The sequence below is a fragment of the Chelmon rostratus genome, chromosome 5 (genome assembly GCF_017976325.1).
Source record: "Chelmon rostratus isolate fCheRos1 chromosome 5, fCheRos1.pri, whole genome shotgun sequence".
NCBI classification, from domain to species: domain Eukaryota; kingdom Metazoa; phylum Chordata; class Actinopteri; order Chaetodontiformes; family Chaetodontidae; genus Chelmon; species Chelmon rostratus.
The window spans coordinates 5,619,366-5,639,730 of NC_055662.1; the positions used below are offsets into that span (position 1 = coordinate 5,619,366).

The 20,365-nt window shown below is 41.3% G+C and overlaps 3 protein-coding genes across 12 annotated transcripts; all 3 read left to right on the forward strand.

The window, feature by feature from the left end:
* Window positions 1-480: 480 nt before the first annotated feature.
* On the forward strand, window positions 481-11,517 carry susd1 (sushi domain containing 1). Of its 7 annotated transcripts, none has more exons than XM_041937094.1 (14): window positions 489-563; window positions 861-1,141; window positions 1,288-1,428; window positions 2,036-2,191; window positions 2,672-2,824; window positions 3,275-3,454; window positions 7,945-8,109; window positions 8,318-8,412; window positions 8,636-8,822; window positions 8,922-9,015; window positions 9,830-10,076; window positions 10,177-10,216; window positions 10,381-10,451; window positions 10,919-11,441. In XM_041937094.1, exons 2-14 carry the CDS (start codon window positions 1,087-1,089, stop codon window positions 11,144-11,146), a joined length of 1,812 nt encoding a protein of 603 aa, XP_041793028.1. In that variant the 5' UTR covers window positions 489-563; window positions 861-1,086; the 3' UTR covers window positions 11,147-11,441. The 7 variants fall into 7 exon arrangements, with proteins under 7 accessions (XP_041793031.1, XP_041793032.1, XP_041793030.1 ...); XM_041937100.1 differs by having other exon boundaries at window positions 493-563; window positions 10,381-10,474; window positions 10,919-11,055; XM_041937097.1 differs by lacking the exon at window positions 3,275-3,454 and having other exon boundaries at window positions 481-563; window positions 10,919-11,517.
* Window positions 11,518-11,754: 237 nt separating this feature from the next.
* On the forward strand, window positions 11,755-14,944 carry zbtb26 (zinc finger and BTB domain containing 26). Of its 4 annotated transcripts, none has more exons than XM_041937102.1 (2): window positions 11,755-12,691; window positions 12,793-14,944. In XM_041937102.1, exon 2 carries the CDS (start codon window positions 12,821-12,823, stop codon window positions 14,129-14,131), a length of 1,311 nt encoding a protein of 436 aa, XP_041793036.1. In that variant the 5' UTR covers window positions 11,755-12,691; window positions 12,793-12,820; the 3' UTR covers window positions 14,132-14,944. The 4 variants fall into 4 exon arrangements, with proteins under 4 accessions (XP_041793036.1, XP_041793037.1, XP_041793039.1 ...); XM_041937103.1 differs by having other exon boundaries at window positions 11,755-12,559; XM_041937105.1 differs by having other exon boundaries at window positions 11,783-11,850.
* Window positions 14,945-16,659: 1,715 nt separating this feature from the next.
* On the forward strand, window positions 16,660-20,355 carry p2rx4b (purinergic receptor P2X, ligand-gated ion channel, 4b). The gene is made up of 12 exons (XM_041937073.1): window positions 16,660-16,802; window positions 16,966-17,113; window positions 17,296-17,367; window positions 18,415-18,487; window positions 18,577-18,673; window positions 18,761-18,841; window positions 18,965-19,106; window positions 19,305-19,441; window positions 19,519-19,612; window positions 19,713-19,778; window positions 19,856-19,960; window positions 20,091-20,355. Exons 1-12 carry the CDS (start codon window positions 16,660-16,662, stop codon window positions 20,121-20,123), a joined length of 1,191 nt encoding a protein of 396 aa, XP_041793007.1. The 3' UTR covers window positions 20,124-20,355.
* Window positions 20,356-20,365: the final 10 nt, after the last annotated feature.

Here is a 20,365-nt window from a genome sequence, read left to right on the forward strand (position 1 = left end):
TCTGCAGCAAAGAAAATCCAGTAGCAAAGAAGAGCACTACTGATACGCTGGTTTACTAATCATGGACCTCTCGGACATGCAGTGCAGAAATACCACAGCAATGAATTTTTAGCCCTAAAGACAACAACAACATAAAAGAATTATTGAATAACCTTAGCTTCCCGCTTACGTTGGGTTAAAATTATTGTTGAAATAACTTTGCACTGTATCATGTCCAGTTGTAGATTTGGGCCCACACAAAGACATAGTCTACTCTCAGGACAGACTGGGGTTAGTCAGTCCAGTCCAGCAGGCACTGGTGTGAGGCGGTAGCTTGCTGCTTTGAGTGACAGAGAGACCCCACTAAGGACACTGCTGGCCAGAAAGATAGCAGCTCACCAGACTTATCTCCCCCTCCCACTGCAAGTGATACCCCCTCAGCAACCACTACAGACCCTGTGGTAAGGAGAGATGTTGGCTTAAAACACCAGTTATATGTATGCGGGATAATAATAAAAAGGATTAAATGAGACACCTTTTACTTAACAGAGGTTACAAGCTACATTACATACAGAGGACAAAGGGTAAGCTGCAACATGATATTCATAATATTTTTGGTCTACAATAGCAGTGCTAATCATTAATACTAACTTGTGCTGATGTAGCTTCTCAGTCATCTAGATAAAGATCCTCACCTACCGAATGTGCTTGTGTTAATGTGCTTCTAAACAACACAGCTGTGCTTAACAAAATGCCACAATTTTTGTCAGAGGGCATCCAGCAGGTTCGTTAGGCCAAATATAGCCGTTATCAGTCACCGCAGCATGAGTGTGTCAGAGTAATCGCTAACACATGTGAAGCGTAACCGACTGTGTCAGCAGATGACAGATGAAGCCACAAAACCACCAGCTGCAAGAAGACCACTGAGAAAAAGCTACTTCTCGGAGTGACCTCAGTTTACCCACTCACCACGTCCTCACAATCCTGGTTATCAAATCCGCTCAGCGCCATCATGGTACACAAGACGGAAATAAAAAAATGTAAAAAGTCGGGATAAGGAGGTCGAGTGTGTGGTGAAGTGAAGAGGACGACAGACTCTGGGAGAGGATGGATGAGGGACACAGAAAGATGATCGTAGTTTTTCTGCTCTGTGTCATTGCAGGTGAGAATGTTGATGGCAGTTTTTTCTGTCCCATCATTCACATTTGGTGATAATTCAATACAGTTTTTATATTTTTGAAAGTCTTTATGTGTCACTGACAATTGGATGAAGAAACTGAGTGATGGACGTCCTTTCTGTCCTCTCAGATATGCCTGCAGAAAGCAACACTCTGGATGTGTGTGCCACCTGCCACGCTAACGCCACATGTGACGACAAGTCGGACGGCTCTGGCAAAGTTTGTAACTGCAAGTACGGGTTTGTTGGAAATGGGAGAACCTTTTGTCAAGGTAGGAAAAAAGTTTCTCACATGTGTTTACCCTGTGAATTGAATGAAATCTGTTTATCGTCAACTTCAAATTTTTTTCTATAATGAGAAAAAAGTTTTGAGAGTTTTCCAGCTAAAGAAAACTCTACAAATTTGTCGTACATTAGCGTAACTTCCCTCAAAACAAAGCTAAAAGTTGAATATTGGACTTACATTCACCAGGTGGACACAATGACAAAAAACACAACTCTAAATGAATGCTAATGTTGTTCCGTGCCCTCGATGTGTGAATAACCTGCTTTTTCCTTAAGTGTACAAAACACAAATACGGGACTACTGGTTGGTGAGCAGCTCTATGAGGCTGTCAGCACAGCAGCAGTTTGATCCAACTTTCAGCTTGTAAGGTGGCATTACAGTGTTCACTATATCCCTGTAGGTCAGCATGTTAGAATGCTAAACACTTAGGGGACCACTAATCTCTGCACAAAATTTCATGCCAATCCATCCCATAGACGTTTTTCAAAGAAGACATTTTAGAGAAAAAGCACAGGTGGAATTACGTAATAACATTAACGATTTTACTTCCGTCTTTTCTGTGTTGACATCTGGTAAATGTTTTTGTCTTCCAGATAAAGATGAGTGTCAGATAGGAGCCAGTAAGATCTGTGGGCAGCACGCCACCTGCCACAACACATACAGCAGCTACTACTGTACCTGCCAGCATGGCTACAGCCCTTCTAACGACATGGCCGTCTTCATCCCAAACGATGGAACCCACTGCCAGGGTGAGTTTAGGCTGGACCTGGGTCTATTTTACAGGGCTGTTAAAGACATTGAAGTACAGACAAGGGAATATATAAAGAGACACATCCAAAAGGTAGGTATGTGAAACATCGAATTACACATAAGAACTTGAAAATGCAGACTAAGATTGAGAAATAGTTATATATATATATATATATATATAGAAATAAAAATAGTTCTATATACAGTTCTAATTTCATTCTATATGATGTTGCACATTTTGCTCTAGTTAGACTTTAATCACAAGTACCGTACACACAGGCGTCTTATTAAAAGCTCAATTACTATTATCAATTATTTTAGAGAAGTAATAAAACCTGTCAAACCAAATGAATCAGTGCAGAGTGAAGATTTCAGCAGGCTGACATTACAGTTTGGACCTTTACCTGTAAAACAAGCCTTACTAAGTGAGTGACATCATCGTTTTTATGTCTCGTGCTCATTCACCATTGGTTGTGCAGACACTGACGAGTGCAGGATCACCGGCCTGTGTGGAGAAGGAGGTCAATGCAGGAATCTTGAGGGAAGTTTTGACTGCAGCTGCCAGCTGGGATACCAAGTCCACAATGGAGAGGAGCCCTTCCACCCTCACACAGACAAAGCTTTCTGCAAAGGTAAAACTGCATTAATACAAAGTGACAGTTTTCAGTATAATACATTTTGCCACTTTTCCACTGGAATATGAATTTGCTCCATGCTCCAAACCTGTTTAGAATTAGTATGAAGTATGGATGGGACGCAGCTCCAGACGATCCAGCAAGGGGCAGTGTGATAAATAGACTTTTCAAACCCTTTAAAAGACAGTATATTACTGCTGTGTATCTTGCCTGTGTTTCTCCATACAAATTGTACTCCAAATAAGCATCTGAAGTTAATTACAAATATAGTCTAACCCAGTTCCACTCAGTTTAGATCCCATCATGTCATTAGTGTGTGTAGCCCTCAGTCTGGTGCTGGCTGGTGTAATAGTGACAGTCCGTCCTGAATGTGAAATCCATGCAGATGGTGTGGTGAGCGGATGAAAAGCTGACAACTTAAGACTTGTGTGCTCTTGTCCTGCTCAGTGGTTGACTGTGGCCCGCCTGCTTCAGTGAAGGACACGGTGCTGCTGTCAGTCACAGGGACCACATACAGCAGTGTGGCCATGTTTGCCTGTGATGAAGGCTTTGTGTGGAGGAGTGGAGACAACAGCTCTGTTTGTGGAGCTGATGGACTGTGGAGAGGACCCACCATGGTCTGTGAAGGTAACACAACACAAGCCCAAAACCGTTGCTCTGCTCATGTTTGCTCTTGTAGCATTATATAACTATTCAGGCTCATTCATCAGCACCCTGTGGCCCTGTGCCTCCTTTGCTCTTAGGTGCTCGTGACATTCCTGACCTGGAAAGGTGTGTTTATTTGATTGGCTTTTCAGGAGTTCCTAACAGTATCAGATAAATGTGAAACACATAATAGTACTTTGTGTTTAGAGCTAAATGTTAAAGCAAATGTTAGCATGCTAACACACACATGATGGTGGACATGGTAGACATTAGACCTGCTAAACATCAAGTTGTTAGAAATGTTATTGTGAGCATGCTAACATGGCTAATTGCTCTTAGTCTTGATGAATATTGACCTCCAATACCTAAAGATGTACTTTTTTTTACTTTGATGTTGCTGATTAGGTTATGAATATTTAATGTTCACAGGAAGAGAGTCACACTATCAGTAATTCAACATATTGGTTTTATTATCCAGCCCTAATAGATAACATAATGTGATACCAACTACTTGCAGCCTCATTGGGAACTCATATATGGTATGTGTCAATGTATCAAAGCAACTGCACTGGAGAAACAGATGCTGTAAAGGGAATGTCTTTCTTATCTTAATACTTGATTTAGTCTTTTTGACTATGATGAGTCACACCTATACTGGAAAAGTACTTTGTCACAACATTTCTAAAGAGCACAAGCGGTCGTCAGTGCCAAATAAAAGGCAAACATGATAAGTGGTTTTTTAGAGGATAAGTTTAAAGTTTGTCTGTCTTCGTTAAACAATAGGACTATGAGTTTTGTCTTCCATCACCTCTATTGCAATCTCATTAGAGTCTTTTCACAGCCAGCACGAGCAAGAGGAATGATTACAGCAAGCAAACCTGTTGAAATGTTCATAAAGGGCACCTGACCATTATTTTAAGACGGACTTGACAGGATGATAATATGATGAATATCCCACTGATGACAGTGCATGTCTTTAGTGAGTTTTTACCAGTTTCAGGAGCATGGGGCTCAGAAAACTGATCAGTGAGACAGAGTTCCTGGAGATTTTTCCACTGAGTATGGTTTCATGCAGCATGTCACTGCTTTGGCTCTCAGAGGTTGACTGTGGCTCTCCCCCTGCCCTCCCTCACTCTCATATGCTGTGGAATAAGAGCTCGAGGATGGGCACTGAGGTGCTTTATCTGTGCAGTTCTGGATATCATAATGTTGGAAAGGGCAATGTATCCATCTGTACTGCTGCTGGACAGTGGGAGAGACCATCCGTGCTCTGTCAAGGTACAGTCACTGTTTTATCCCATCATTTCCGAGTTTTGAAAGCCAAACTTCGATATACGTGTCCTATTTTTTTTCTCCCTGCACTTTGAACTTCCTTAGTTGAGTAATCTGAATGGGAATTAATCTGGATCCTGGTATTCATGTAACATTGTTGTGATGTATGTTGTTCCTCGTAGAGACCTTGTGTGGGAGGCCTCCTATAATTGAATCCACTGAGCAGGTGTGGAACAGTGATTCAACCCCAGGCAGCACTGTGCTCTATTTTTGTAAAGAGGGCTTTTATAACAGAGGCGGACATAATGTATCGATCTGTAATGAAAATGGTCAGTGGAGCCCCCCAACTCTGTCCTGCCAAGGTAATTCAAGCTATGAATGAACCCCCTGAAATGGTTTCTTTTAGGTTTTTAGGTCTAGTATTAGGAAAAATTATGTCTTTACTGAAAGTGTTTTTTGTTTAGTTTTGTGTTTGTTTTGTTGTTTGTTTGTTTGGTTTTTCAAAAAAAAGAATGCCACCGTCCTGCACACCCACACAGATGTTTTCACTCATCCCGGTTAATTAGTCTGTACATGCCCACACAGTCCTGAGAGCTGTCAACACGAGTGTGCAGGGAAGAGATTCCGATGTGAACATAACTACCACTTTTGTCAAATTATTACTAATTGCCAAAAGTGGTTTGGCACATTGGTACATTAAATACCATACATAAATTATTTACAGCAATTACTATTTGTCATTGACTAAAATTATTACAAATTCATTAGAATAATGAACACAATATACATGTATATGAAATTGTGTGTATACACATATATATTTGTATTTGTTTTAATGTTCATTATTCTAATTAATTTGTAATAATTTTAATAATTAAATTATTTTTTTTGTCTCTGTCTGGCTATTCTGTTTAATGCCTGTGTATCATTTCCTGTCTCAGTGATATTATGTGGGGATCCTCCTATGTTGCCTCACACTGGGCAAGTGTGGAATGGCAGCTCCACCCCTGGAAGCACAGTCACCTACTACTGTAAGATAGGATTTAATCACAATGAAGGAAAAAACACATCATTGTGTACAATTAATGGCTACTGGACAAAACCAAACATCTCATGCAAAGGTAACAACTTGCAACAAAACGTTGGGTTTGGTATTGTTTTCCAGTGCTGTTGTCCAGAGTCAAATAATGATGCAATTTCCATCCTTGTAGAAGTTGACTGTGGCGTGCCCCCATCCATCCCTCATTCACTCATGCTGTGGGATAATATCTCCACTGTGGGCTCTCAGGTTGCTTATCGGTGTAATTCTGGATATCACAATGTTGGAGAGGGAAATGTATCAGTTTGTACTGCCAGTGGAGAATGGGATGGAGCCTCCCCGCTCTGTCAAGGTGATAATGACATTAGTAAGCACAACAGAGTGCTGGCTTACCTGCCTCAGATAAAAGTAATGATGCAATCCTCTCAAATGCTGGCAGTACATCACAATTCGATTGCTGTAATTGAATTTTCTGATTCTTAATGCCATCACTCAACATATATCCAGCCACCAGTGACCTACAATGACTTGCTGTCTTTTTGTTGTAGAAATCAATTGTCAAGAGCCTGTTTTTAAACCTCATGCTAAAATGCTGTGGGACGGCACATCACACATTGGCAGTGTGGTGCATTACCAATGTGAGGAAGGATATTACACAAGGAGTCTGAGAAACTACTCAGTATGTGAAGAGAATGGACTGTGGGAGGATATTGATCTATGGTGTGAAGGTGCAATGTTTGATGACAGATATATTGTCAAACTACTGTTTTAATTTGAAACCATATGTAGCAGTACTTTGACACATTGGGAACTATGCTTATTTGCTTTCATGCTGAGAGTTAGATGAGAAGATTGACACCACTCTCATACGTGTGTGTTTAATATAAGGCTATGGCCATCTTAGCTTAGCATAAAGAAAGGAAAGAGGGGGAAACAGCTGGCGTGGCTCTGTTCAGTGGTAAGAAAACCACCTACCAGCACCCTAAAAGGTCCCAAAATAACACATTATATGTTGTTAGTTTAGTATAAAAATGACACATTGTGGTTTTACAGGGGGTTATGTGCTGAACTATTTCAGTCTTTGTGCTATAACTTCACATTTACTGCTGCGATATGAGAGTTTTCATGTCATTCATAAGGGCAGCTCCCAAAATGTCAAACTCTTGTGTTAGAATACAAGTATTTGTATATTTCAATGCATTGTAAATGTCTAGCTGAGGTATGAAAATACAGTATGCTCCCAATACTGTACTCTAAAGTTGCAAATTCGTTTGAAGCTATATTCTTTGCACATTAAGAGCAGTGTAATAAGTGTAATATGTACACAGAATATATAAAGAGTCATGTTCTCTTTATGCTGCATCTCCTGTTCAGCTGTCATGGAGAATTGGACTGTGCTATTTGTGTTTGTCTTGGTGATATACTGTATGTCTATTATTAGCACACAGCCTGTGCTAATTCATGTCTATGCGCAGAAATAAGCTGTGGTCCCCCACTAAACCTCCCCCATACTAACCTCCTGTGGGACTGCACCAGCAGACCGGGCAGTGTGGTGCTGTATGAGTGTATGGATGGATTTTACAAGGAGAGTGGAAATAATATTTCAACATGTTTACAATCTGGAGAGTGGGCGAAAGTGTCTGTGAAGTGCAAAGGTACAGTGCTTATGTCTATACATGGACATGCATCTACTCAACTGAGTATTTGTGATTTTTAACATGTTATCGATATGTTTTTGTGGATGCTTTGATTTATCTGGGCATTAACAGATGAAAGCTCAGTTCTCTGTTGTTTCCGTTGTGGTGAGAGGCTCCCTTTTCTGTATTGCTTTAGCTCTATGTTTTGTGTTTGTTGCAGGTTTTAAGGTAAACTGAGGTAATAAATAATGTTTTGTAGCTTTCAAATTATCCTGAGCTGTGCTGGTAAATCTATTTCTGTTGGTCCATCTACAGCCGAATTAATGTTTAGAACACAGGAAATGTTGCATGTGATGTACTTGACTTCACTCAGCAATGGCTTTTACAACCTAACGACACCTCCAGTGGAACCCAAACAAGGATGCATACAAATATGTTTGGAATATATTGTATATAATCATGCTTATAAAGCCCCACGATACTTTACTTGCTGTCAATTACTTAAACAATGTCATTTTTTCCAGCTAAATGTGGCCCAGTTCCCTTCCTTGCCAACTCAGAGGTGGCGTGGCACAACAGAAGTGTTGTGATCCACCGCTGTGTGGATGGATATCACAGCTGGAGGGGCAGCAACGTGTCTGTGTGTGCCAGCTCTGGCCTGTGGCAGAAAGCTACACTGAGATGCATCGGTGAGTGAGAACATAGCAGGTGACTAGAACCCCACGAGGGACATCTGGATGTTGCAATGTTCGTTAGGCCGTTATGATTCTGTGTGGAGGTATATATATATGCATGGTGAACAAATTTTTTAATGGATTTGGAAGATTTTGAAATGATGAATAAAAGGTGAAGATTTTATGTGCCATCACTCTCTTTCCATTCCCATATCTCTCCCAGAAATAAAGCCACCTATCAGTCGCCTGTTTGTCCTTAATGAAAAATGTCTGCATTGGAGAGCAGAGAAATATGAGGAGGATACAGAAGTTTACAAGGTAACAGGAGAGTCCATCATCCTTCTTTCACAGTAGCTGCTGTTTATCTTTGACCACTATGTGTACTTACTGTATTTGCCAGCATAGGAAACAGGTGCTTTTGGTAATTACTTTAACTTATTCTCTGGTTGTCTCTGGACAGTACAGAAGCATTTCTAATGCAATTACCATACTGTTTTTAAACTCAATGGAGAATGACTGATGCCACATTCAATGTAACCAGGTGACATACATAGGATCCAGAGATTACCAGAGCTCCTTTCATGACAAAAGGAAGCGGTTTCTGAGCTCCAAGGCTGACCAGCTGGACCTCTGTCTGAACCTGCTTCCAGTCACAAACTACAGCATCTCAATCACCGCAGTGTCAGCCAGATTCACAGCCACCATCACCACTAACACCAGTTTACCAGGTATCGATTTACAGCTTTCTGGAAATACTAATGCACTATTTCATTTAATAGTCTTCTTTATGCTGAGCATTTCACATTAAAGATAACTACATTTGACAGCGCCTCCAGCACCAATTGTCTACTACAGAGAATTTGAGACTCCTGTACCAACTTTGAGGCTACGCAGATCACACAACACACTGGACCCAATAAGGTAATAACCAAGATGGCAGGAGGCAAGAGAAGTGGTAGGCATTCAAACACACTGATGTGGGGGGATATCCAGTGTTCCCAAGTTCTAATGCTGCATGAGTCTTTATGATTCAGTACAACGCTTGCAGCTTTGTTGAATACTTGATTCACACTGGCTCAGGAATTCATAGAATTTACTGTACTATTGTGTAAAAAAACACAAATCTAGTTCTTACCACATTCAGAAATCCTGAACAAAACCCCTGAACTGCTACATTTGAACATGCTTGAACATCATACCAGTCTCATCCAGTGTTCATGGCTATCAGCCAACACATACATCAGCATTGCATACATGTCTGCTGATATGTAATAAGAAATTTTAGTACAAAACTACCAAACTAGGTCTGAGGTCATTTAGAAGCAATGTCTCCTTCACATCCTGTAGTTTGTAAATTGTCCCGCTTTGTGTGTATCATGGTCACAGTCCTTTAAAAACTAATCTAAGGGATCCACATCAAGACTCTCTGTATGTTGTGTTCAGGTGTTAAAAAATTTTAATGTAAAGAAATTCATGAATTGAAATATCTTCATTTAAGGCGATATGGATAACAGCCTATTAGTTTGTAAATGGATATAAAGCAATTGAAAAGTGACATGATTGTATTAATAAACTGTAATATACTAGTGTGATCACTTTACATATATGAGATCACAGCGTAAGGTATCTATAAAAGACCACATTACCCAAATTAATATGGCCATTATATACTCAAGTTAAAACGTTGCATGATGCACTTTCAAAATAAAGCATTTTTTTGTTCTTCTTTTGGCAGTTTGTACCAAGTGTTTGTGCTTCCTATAGAGGGGATCATGATGTTTGACTGTTCCTCTCCTGTGAGCTCAAACACAAGAGAGTCCTCAAAAGAGTACATCACTGGCCAGATAGATGTCAGACATGTTGGGACAGAGATGAACTTTACTGTAGGGGATGGACTCTACTATGGAGGCTTCTTGAACGCACCACTGGAGAAAGGCAGAAACTATTATATCATCTTACGAGCTGTCAGTCAGTGGAAAACGGTGGGTGCAGCTACTTTGCGCTATAGTATCAAGATGTGTCGACTTAGAAACTTCATCAGACCTTACAGTTGTTAAATGACCTGAATATTTTCTCTCCTAGGCTTTAAAAAGTTCCTGCGTCCTGTGGGCTAAAGTAAGAGGTAATTCACGGGCCAAAATACCCAAAATGACTTTTAGGAAATTGCATTTTTACCTCCCCAAAAGATTTGTATTTTAAAGACTTATACAGTGTAAAATGCACAAACAAGCAGATGTACAAAGTGCCAGGTGACAGTTACTCACACTCAGCATTTTGTTGTTCCAGGTACATCTTATATTCTGAGGGTTTCATCCCTGTCTGCTGCTGCATCAATAGGACTGGTTGCTTTGGCCATTGTAGGTGGATACAGTTTCACCTGGTATGGAAGATAGTACAATACAGTACATTATCCAGTCTGTTAATGTCTTTTCATGTGAGAAATAACGTTAAATCACTCTACAAAGACAAAGAGTGAGACAAAGAGGTTTTTTTTAACAATCTAAAGTCACACTACAAAGACGAAATACATCCACCATCACTGGACATCTCAGTTTTAATTTTCTTAAGTTTTATTGAACTATTGATTCATAACATAAAAAATTGTAGTGTGCAAATTAAATGTGCATTTTTATTTTGTTTTTTGGTGAAATGAATATAAAATGATAAAATACAATAATCCCGTCTGTAGTGAAAGTGGCCTGTTACATTTCACTGATAGATGATTGTACTGAAGATGTTTTCCAGAGCTATGTGGAAAACATTGCACAGGACTTGTACGTACATGTAATTTAATGACCGAGTTTCCCTCTGTCTTCTTTTCCAGGCTTTTCAAGAAGACATGACACTCCTGAGTGCTGATGTTCTGTATTTTTTCTATTTTTTTATCAGTATGACAAAATTTAATGACACTCTTGGCTTCCTACCTGTACATTCTGTAAATAATTATAATAAAGCCTTTTTCAGTAACTACTGGATGTATATTGTACAGTATGTACTAGGAACTAGAAGCGATCCTCTCTGGAGAGCAGACCATTTGTTGATTAGGCATTAGGCCTTCTGACATGCTCCCGTTATCATACACTGCAGTAATAAGCCATGCCAGGAGGTGAAACGACGTGGTTGATTAATTGCCCTGTTTAGGACATGACACTGAATCTGAGTTCCAGAAGCCTACAGGCTCAGCTCCCCTTCACTCAGTCACTCCCAGCCTGCATCAGTCTCCGGGCTCAGTCAGAGATGGGCAAAGGGACGTTGTGTAAAATGACCCCCTGACAACCAGCAAACTGCAGTTTAGAAAGAAATGTCTTGAATCCCCTGCATGCTCCAGGGCCACTGAACATCTCTGGGTAATTGTCGGCTGCAGGCCGTTAATTCATAACATCTGAAGAACTGCAGAAGCACAACTGTTTTCTTTTCTACAGACAGTACAGAAATCCTCTGACTATGAGGTCAGGTACCCTCAGGGACCATTAAAGGGATACTGGAAAATACTGTAATTAAAAAAAAAACAGCAATGAAGAAACTGAGATCACGATTAGCTGCATCTATTTTAAATTTGCGATGTTTAGCATTTTATGTTACAACAGTAATTTTGGATTGTTTAGATTTAAGCAGCATTTGGAGACAGGACTAGAGCAGATCCCATAAACTGTACTGGGCCTTTAAATGGGTTTTGCATCCGGAGCAGCTCCTCCACATCCCCAGAGACAGCAGACACAGGCCAGTGTCCTACCGATGACAACCCACCTTTAACGGGTTTGTTTACACGGGTTTAACAGGTACACAACACTTACTGCTGTGTCACCCAAAGTGAAAACGTAGTAGTGCGACTATTAGCTAGTTAGCTAGATAGCTACACCGGTGCATGTTAACAGACAGCCTGAGATGTCCACTTGGAGGAGGAGGCCAAAGGGAAATATGGAGGCGACTAGTGATTGTTGTCATATAGCTGCAGCTAACGTTCGACACGGATAGTCATTTTACACAAGATTAGGTTTTGTCTTACTGTATCCCAAATAATAATACCCAGGCTGTCTGTTTTCCTCCAAAGAAAGCCATTACTTAAACGTTACCGCTGTGCTAAGCTAGCACAACTGATGCGGACTCAGTTCAGTTAAGTCTGCAACAATAACCAACTGACGCTTACAACTGTTATACACTAATGTGTCACTTATAGTATAAACTATACTATACTATAACTTGTTAGTGTGGCTCAAACGTTTTTGATACAATAAAATGTTTGTTACCATTTGTTTCAGTGGATGGACGCCGAAATGAAGAGTTGACAGTGTTTCCGAAAATATATTAAACATAGCAGCATCTAATTAACTAGCTAGCTAGCTTATGAGACCCGCTAGCTCTTGTTAAATTGGAAGGTGGTCTCAATCTCACCCTGTCACGAGCGCAGCACGCGCCAGGTTTGATGAAGATTATGATGATGCTGTGATGATCGTGATTGACCCAGGTGGGCTGAAGATGTGCGCTGTGTCTTTCTTAATGTAGACTGCCATTAGTTTCCATTCCTGGCAGAGTTTTAATGTGAAGAGAGACTACAGTTTACAGTATTCTTAGCCGAAACCTGAAATTATCTGTGCAGGTAATGCTGCCTGCCATTAACTAAACACAAAATATCAAATTCACACAATTTAAAGTGTGTTACTGTTCAGATGATATAGTGTCTGTATTTGTCCTCAACAGGTGCGCTGCTGCTGGCCGTCAGTTCACTATGGCCCAGAACCAGGTGATCCTGCAGTTCCGCTTCACCACATTTGGGTACTCCATGCTGCAGAAGATGAACCTCCTACGACACCAGAAACGCTTCTGCGATGTCACCATACGCATCAACCAGCTGGAGGTCCCTGGTCACAAGGTGGTGTTCGCCGCTGGCTCCTCTTTCTTGAGAGACCAGTTCATTCTTCAGCAGGACTCCAAGGAGGTCCAGATCTCCATGATGCAAGAGGCAGAGGTGGGCCGGCAGCTGCTGCTGTCCTGCTACACAGGTCAGCTGGAGTTTCCTGAGCTGGAGCTGGTGCATTACCTGACAGTGGCCAGCTTCCTCCAAATGGGCCACATTGTGGAGCAGTGCACTCAAGCTCTCAGCAAGTTCATCAAACCTGCACACCAGCTCGAGGTGGATGTGGATATGAGGAGGGAGAAGAGGGAGGAGGGTCTGTCCTCTGAGGCCCAGAGAGAGCAAGAGCGCTCCCAAGTTCAGACTGTCCATCAGGACGATGAGGAGGTGGAGCAGATTGAGGAAGACAACAATGATGACGATGATGACGACGACGACGATGATGATGATGTGATCATGCAGCCTAAATCCCCACCACAGAGGGGAGGGGATTTAGGACGTTGTCCAAGGCAGGGTGTGGTGAACAGTGACATCACTATAGTAAAAGTGGAGTCTGTGTCTGACATAGCAGAAAACTCCATCACTCGTTACTTCCCCACAAGCCCACCTGCTGCCCTCCACTCTCCTGAGCCGCAGCACTCCCTCATCAACTCCACTGTGGACAGTCGTGGCAGTGAGATGGCGGTTCCGCCTGGCGTGGCCGGGTACCCGCACAGTGCCCCTCTTCAATCCCCTCCTGCAGAGAAACACATTGTGCACCAGAGGAACTACGACAAGCCTCTCCAGTGGTACCACCAGTGCCCCAAGTGCGCTCGGGTCTTCCGCCAGCTGGAGAACTACGCCAACCACCTCAAGATGCACAAGCTGTTCATGTGCCTCCTCTGCGGCAAGACCTTCACGCAGAAGGGCAACCTGCACCGACACATGCGCGTCCACGCCGGCATCAAGCCCTTCCAATGTAAAATCTGCGGTAAGACCTTCACCCAAAAGTGTTCTTTGCTGGACCACCTAAACCTGCACAGTGGGGACAAGCCACATCGCTGCAACTACTGTGACATGGTTTTCGCTCATAAGCCAGTTCTCCGCAAGCACCTCAAACAGATCCATGGAAAAAACAGCTTCGACAACGCAAACGAAGGCAGCCTGCAGGACGGGGGGCTTGACTTTGATTTTGGCCAAATATGAAATCTGTGGACCTTTTTTTTTTTTTTTTTTTATAACTTTGTCGGATACCGCCAGTCATTTAAATTAGGGCTGAACAATTAACCGAAATATTATCAGAATTGCAATATACCACACTAAACCATTAAATTCAATTAAATAAAGCATTGTGGTGCTACAGAGCTGCCCCTATACAAATCATTTTCTCCAAACATGCTTTGTATGACAAGCAAATGATTGCATTATCAAAGATGGGCAGGTGAGTGAACATGGTGGCTGGTTTCCCAAAGTGTCGTCCTCGTCCTCATGAGTTTAACTGGAGAACAGAAACCTGAATGAAGTTTTCCTAGTCTACGTTTCACTGTAGCTTCATTACTGTGGACTATTTTTTTTTCTTTTTTCTATATTGTACATGCGTTCATATCGTACTTGAAAATTCAGCACTGAAACACAAAACATAATGTCTGTACATCATTAGTTTTATTAATGAATTAACATGTGTCTTTATTGTCCAATGGAAAAAAAACATTGCAAAATGAGTGTATATTCAATATATATGTATCATATTCATTTGGATATTGTGTATACAGTTTGCTGTAGCCTTTCTTTCTTACCTGTGTGACTATGACAACATGGACATCATTCAACTGAGAATTGAGAAATATTTTATTGAAGGCAAGCTACAACAGTGACAAATGGGATGCCAAAGTGTCTGTAGACTGAAATGGTTCTTTTACAAACGTAATGTCCGAGGTACTACTGGACCAAAGTGACATTGTATCTGTCCTGTGTTCATGGAAGTCAATGTGTGTATGAAATTAAAAACTCTCATCAGTGTTAGCTGCAAGTCTTCTTCCTGTTTCACACGTCTCTCCACCATTCATGCATGTCAGAATTCAGTATATCTGGAGATATAGTGCAAACACTGCATTCATGATGTTAAACTGTGTGGGGAAAAAAAAAAAAAACGTGATGGGTTGGGTAGTGATGAGACTGACCGAATTGAGTTTTCAAGTCTTTGAGTTCTCGTGTATGGTTTTATTCCCAATGCAGAAGAACGACAAGTACAAATGTCTCAGCTAGCGCCATCCTCAGTGTGCACGCTCAGTTTTACAAGCCTTTTAATCAGTTGGAGTTTGCAGTATATCTGCAAGAGGCATGTAAATGTGCGGTGAGTTGTTCTAACAAAGTCTCATTGTGTTTGCTGCGACATACTATGAGTATCTTCATACCAGTGAATAGATTACACAGCAGCACACTCACTGCATGTTTAAGTGACAGTTTGTGTGTTTCATGTGAAGTGTCATATAATGACATTTGTGTGTGTAACGTTGCTGTGGTGGGTTACACTGAAGTTTGACAGCACAGGAACAACAGCACCAGTCATCCACAGTGCAGACAGCAGCCTGGCATCAGTGCCCGTAACAGCTGAGAGGCAGACAGAGCTGGTTCACTGTGTCCCCAGCTCCTCCTCCTCCATCAGTGCCTCTGAGAGACTGCTTTTAAAACTACGTATGCATTAGCTGAACATATACAGTGTCAGGTATCAGCAATCTGTGGTTATTGCGGAGTGTTTGGCATGTTCACGTCTGTATGACATATGGTACCATGTATGTCCTGATAATGTGACAGCTCTGTATGTAGAGTAGTATAATGCTGCAGTCAGATCTAGTCTGTATGACTCATGACTGCAGTATGTATACTTTACGCTTTTTCATACTATTCCCCACCATATACCAAAACCTTCACATATACAAACAGTCAAGTTTAGTATTTTTCTTAAGTTTATCAAGCGATGCAGATATGCTGGAATAAACAAAATGGCACATGTTCATTTGTATTAGGAGCTATTTTATAAGACCAAAATACAGTGGAAATGTCAGTGTTAAAATACAAGCTACAGGAATAAACCCAGACGTGTCTAAACACTAACATCAAGGTGATAACATTTATGCATGTACAAGTAGTTACTGCAGTTTTTACTTATTACATGGTGCTTATGAGCTTGCTAATTCCAGTCTTCCTTCCTCTACTGTTACATGTAACATACTTAATGTATTTTAAGATAGCATCAGATAAGACTTTATTAATCCCCAGTCAGGGACATTTGGGTGTTACAGGAGGCAGGCAATAGCAGTAGGAAAAAACAGCAACAGAACAGAGAAATACAAAATAAAAGCTGACTCTTTAGACTCTCTAGATCAGAGTAACAGTGCTGCACAGATCAAAAGTGGTTATACAATTCACCTTCTCTTTCAGTGTGTGACTATGACGTTGACCAGCTCGATGCAAGCTTACTTTTGCACTGAATCATGTCTGACTCACCACTTTTAGTAAGGTGAGAAAATGTAGAAATCGCTATTGTCCAGCCTTTACTGTATATGGTGTGTTTAAACCTACTGTATGTCCACTCCAGGTAAGGCGTACTGAGGCCAAAGATGTGTCCGTGCAGTGAATATGATTTGAATACAATGATTTGAATAAGAGCGGCTACAGCATGTCCACTCACCGTTACTGCACAGTCCATCGCTGGTGTGTGTGGAGCAGCAGCGATGAGCAAGGCTGCCGGCTGCTGCCAGAGCTGTCTGCATTATGCGTTTGATTACGAAACACCAAAAACACTGGTTATTCCAAGCTTACGGGTAGGATGTGTCTTCAGGTTCACCCAGCTTCTGGTGGTGCTGTATGTGGTGGGGTGAGTAACAAAAAGCTTCGATGGGGGAGCATGGTGTGTGGAACATTGTGCTGGGTTCATAAAATGTGGATATAAAGCTAAACACATCATGACATACTGTGGTAATGAGCTGCCTGATGATTTGATTGCACTGGTACCGTCTCATGCTGCTGTAAACCTGCAGGTATGTGTGTGTGGTGCAGAAGGCCTACCAGGAGACTGACTCTGTCATCAGCACCGTCACCACCAAAGTAAAAGGTTTTGCTTACACCAACACATCTCACATGGACCCCCGCTTTTGGGACGTGGCTGATTACGTTATCCCACCTCAGGTATTTAACTTCATCCAATGGTATGTGAGATTGCAAGATTATATCATTGCATGGCTTTTTTTTTTTCAACTGCCATTACCTGCTGCTTGTAACACCTGAACTTCCCCAGCTGGGTAATAATAAAGTGTATCCTATCGTATCGTATCTTATTGTGACATCTGTGCTTCTTCCCTGTGTAACAGGGTGATCATTCATTCTTTGTGCTAACGAATATGGTTGTCACTCCTCGTCAAGCTCAGTCCCGTTGTCCTGAGGTGAGTGACTGATGCTACATGATAAGACATCCTTTGATATTCCTGCTTACACAGTTTCAGTGTGAACAGGATTTGTTGATTCACTGCATGTCTTCAAGGATGATTTCTGATCTTTTGGGTTTGCAGCTAGTGACTTTTTCCATTATCAATTATTTTCTCAATGAATTGATTAACAATTGAGATATGTTTGAAACTATTTTCAGAAATGTTCATCACTTCAAGTTTAAAGAGGTCAAAGCCATGTCTTTAAACTGCTTTGATATATAATATTTACTTTTGGAAAACTAACAAATGTCCTAAGAACTACTGGATGGATTGCAGCAATATTCAGGCTGGTTAGATTATGAATCTACTCTGGTGATGCCCTGCTTTTCCCCTAGCGACACCATGAAGTTGACAATTTTGGTTTTCAGTGAAGGCACCACCATCAGGTCAAAACTTTCATTTGTCCAGTGTTTTGGTTTATGACATTCCCATCAGCCTTAACTAGACTTTTTATTTAGTGCTATTTAGCATATGTTCTAACTCAGCAGATGATGGTGGTGAACACCTGCTAAACGTAAGCGTGTTAGCATGTGACATTACCATTTAGCTCAAATCACAACAGTGCCTACGGTGATATTGCCTACTGACAGAGTAAACAGAGGACCTCATGTTGGCAAACCTCCAGACTGCTACAGTGCCCGCTGTGTCGCATAAAGTGACTTCTGACAATTCTGTAATGTAATACCCAGAGCTCCCACCGGTTATTGAAATCATAAAATGTCACAAATGCTTCTTTCACATATGTATTGAATTGGATGGAAATAATGAAATGAGCAGGAAATGCCAAAGCTTTAATGCTGGAATGTTACAGAAATGTCATAGAAGCTAAGGTCAGGGCCATAATGGGAAACCTGCACACTACCCAGATTGTCTTTGTCCAGCTTGCATGAGCTCAGGCCAGTAAATTCACTAAAAAGGCTTTCTGATGTGGACGTACTCAGTGCCTCATGCTCACTGGGGTCACATCAGTTGACAGATTAACACTGGTGACTTCTCCTCCAGCTTCCAAGCCCATCAACTACCTGTGTGGATGACTGTGACTGTATTGAGGGATACAGTGATCCTCGAGGAAATGGTAGGTCTTCCTCACTGTGTGGCATCAGCTTGATGTGTGTTCATCAGCTGTAAATTGTGTGATACCATCCGGACAAACTTTCCACTCAGGTGTACTGACGGGGCTGTGTGAGAACTACTCCACGACTGTCAAGACCTGTGAGGTGTTCTCATGGTGCCCTCTTGAAATAGACACTAAGCTGCCTGAGTAAGAATACATGCACGGTTATGCTGTTTTTTAAAGTGATTAAAATAATGTATATATGACTGGACATGTTGTTTCGCTGTCCCGCAGACGTGCGCTGCTGGCTGCAGCAGAGAACTTCACTGTGTTGATCAAAAACAGCATAACATACCCAAAGTTCAACATTCACAGGTCAGTGTCTCTGAATGTAAAAAAAACATGTGTGGAGAGGTGCAGGCTCTTATCAGTACGTTACATGCAAACATGCTGTTTTATTGTGTGCCATGATATCAGACGTATGTCTTCGTCCCTCAGGAGGAACATACTGCCACATATTAACTCCTCATACCTGAAGAGGTGTGAATTCAATCGTACGACAGACCCGCACTGCCCCATATTCCGCCTCAAACACATCGTTTCAGAGGCTGGAGAGGAATTTCAAGAAATGGCTGTAAAGGTATGCCCAATTCAAAATAAAACCTGTTTTTTAAAATGTTTATTACTGTATAATTTAGTCCCCCCACACTTTTATTATCTCTCATTTCTTATCTCCCTTAAATTTCATTTGTCAGGTCTTTCACAAGTAATTACAGTGTCGTATTTGTCTACACTTACATGCAGTTAGATAATGTATTCATTTTTCATGTTTATAAAGGGTGGTATCCTCGGTATTATTATTGACTGGAGCTGTGACCTGGACTGGTGGGCAAGGAAGTGTTACCCTACATACAGCTTCCGCAGGCTGGACAACAAAAATACTGTCAATAATGTGGCTCCTGGATTCAACTTCAGGTGAAACCATTTTTAACAAACACTGATTAATAAACGGATTATAATGGGAAAAAGAATTAAAAACACACTGCTTTTAGGTTTGCAAAATACTACAAGGACCCAGATGGAGGGGAAACCAGAGCCTTAATCAAAGCGTACGGGATCCGGTTTGACGTCATTGTATTTGGAACTGTGAGGCCTGAATAAATATTGAAATTGAAACGTCTTCATCAGCAAAATGTGTGTGTTCTCTTTGCTTTGACAATATCTGGGGGGTTTGTTTGTCTTGCAGGCAGGAAAATTTGGAATTGTACCAACCATTGTGAACTTGGGCGCAGCCTTATCATTCCTCAGTTTGGTGAGTAGACATGTTCAGTTTAAATATTATTTCTAGCAAAAAGTTATGATACACAGAATTTGAGTGTTTTCCCGCAGGTTCCAGTAGTTTCTGACTGGGTTATGTTGACATGCATGAGGAAACGAGATATTTACAGTAGACACAAAGTCACGTATCTGAATGAGGATGCTGACACAGAATCAGTAAGTGAACAATCCTTCATTTTCATATTTTACATTCCTCACTGCTGGCAGTAACTAGTCTTCAATAAAACATGTATCTTTGGGTCTAGCTTTCCACAGTTCAACTGTTTCTCCTATTTTTATAATTCAGGTGTCAATGGGCACCACCTATGGAACCCAGTAGCCTGACTACATCAACATGGGAACATTTTTCTGCAGAAGAATTGGAACCTGCTCGAAAATAATTGGCATGAAAACGGATATTTTCCACATCATATGACTTCTTCAATAAAGCTGGTACACTGTTTAAAGAATCAGTGTAAGAAATGTCACCTTCCACTGTCAGTCACAGATTAACGATGAGTCCCCCTCACCGCACGGGGGCAGCATAACTTTAAGTAACAACATAACCACACAAGAAGCTTC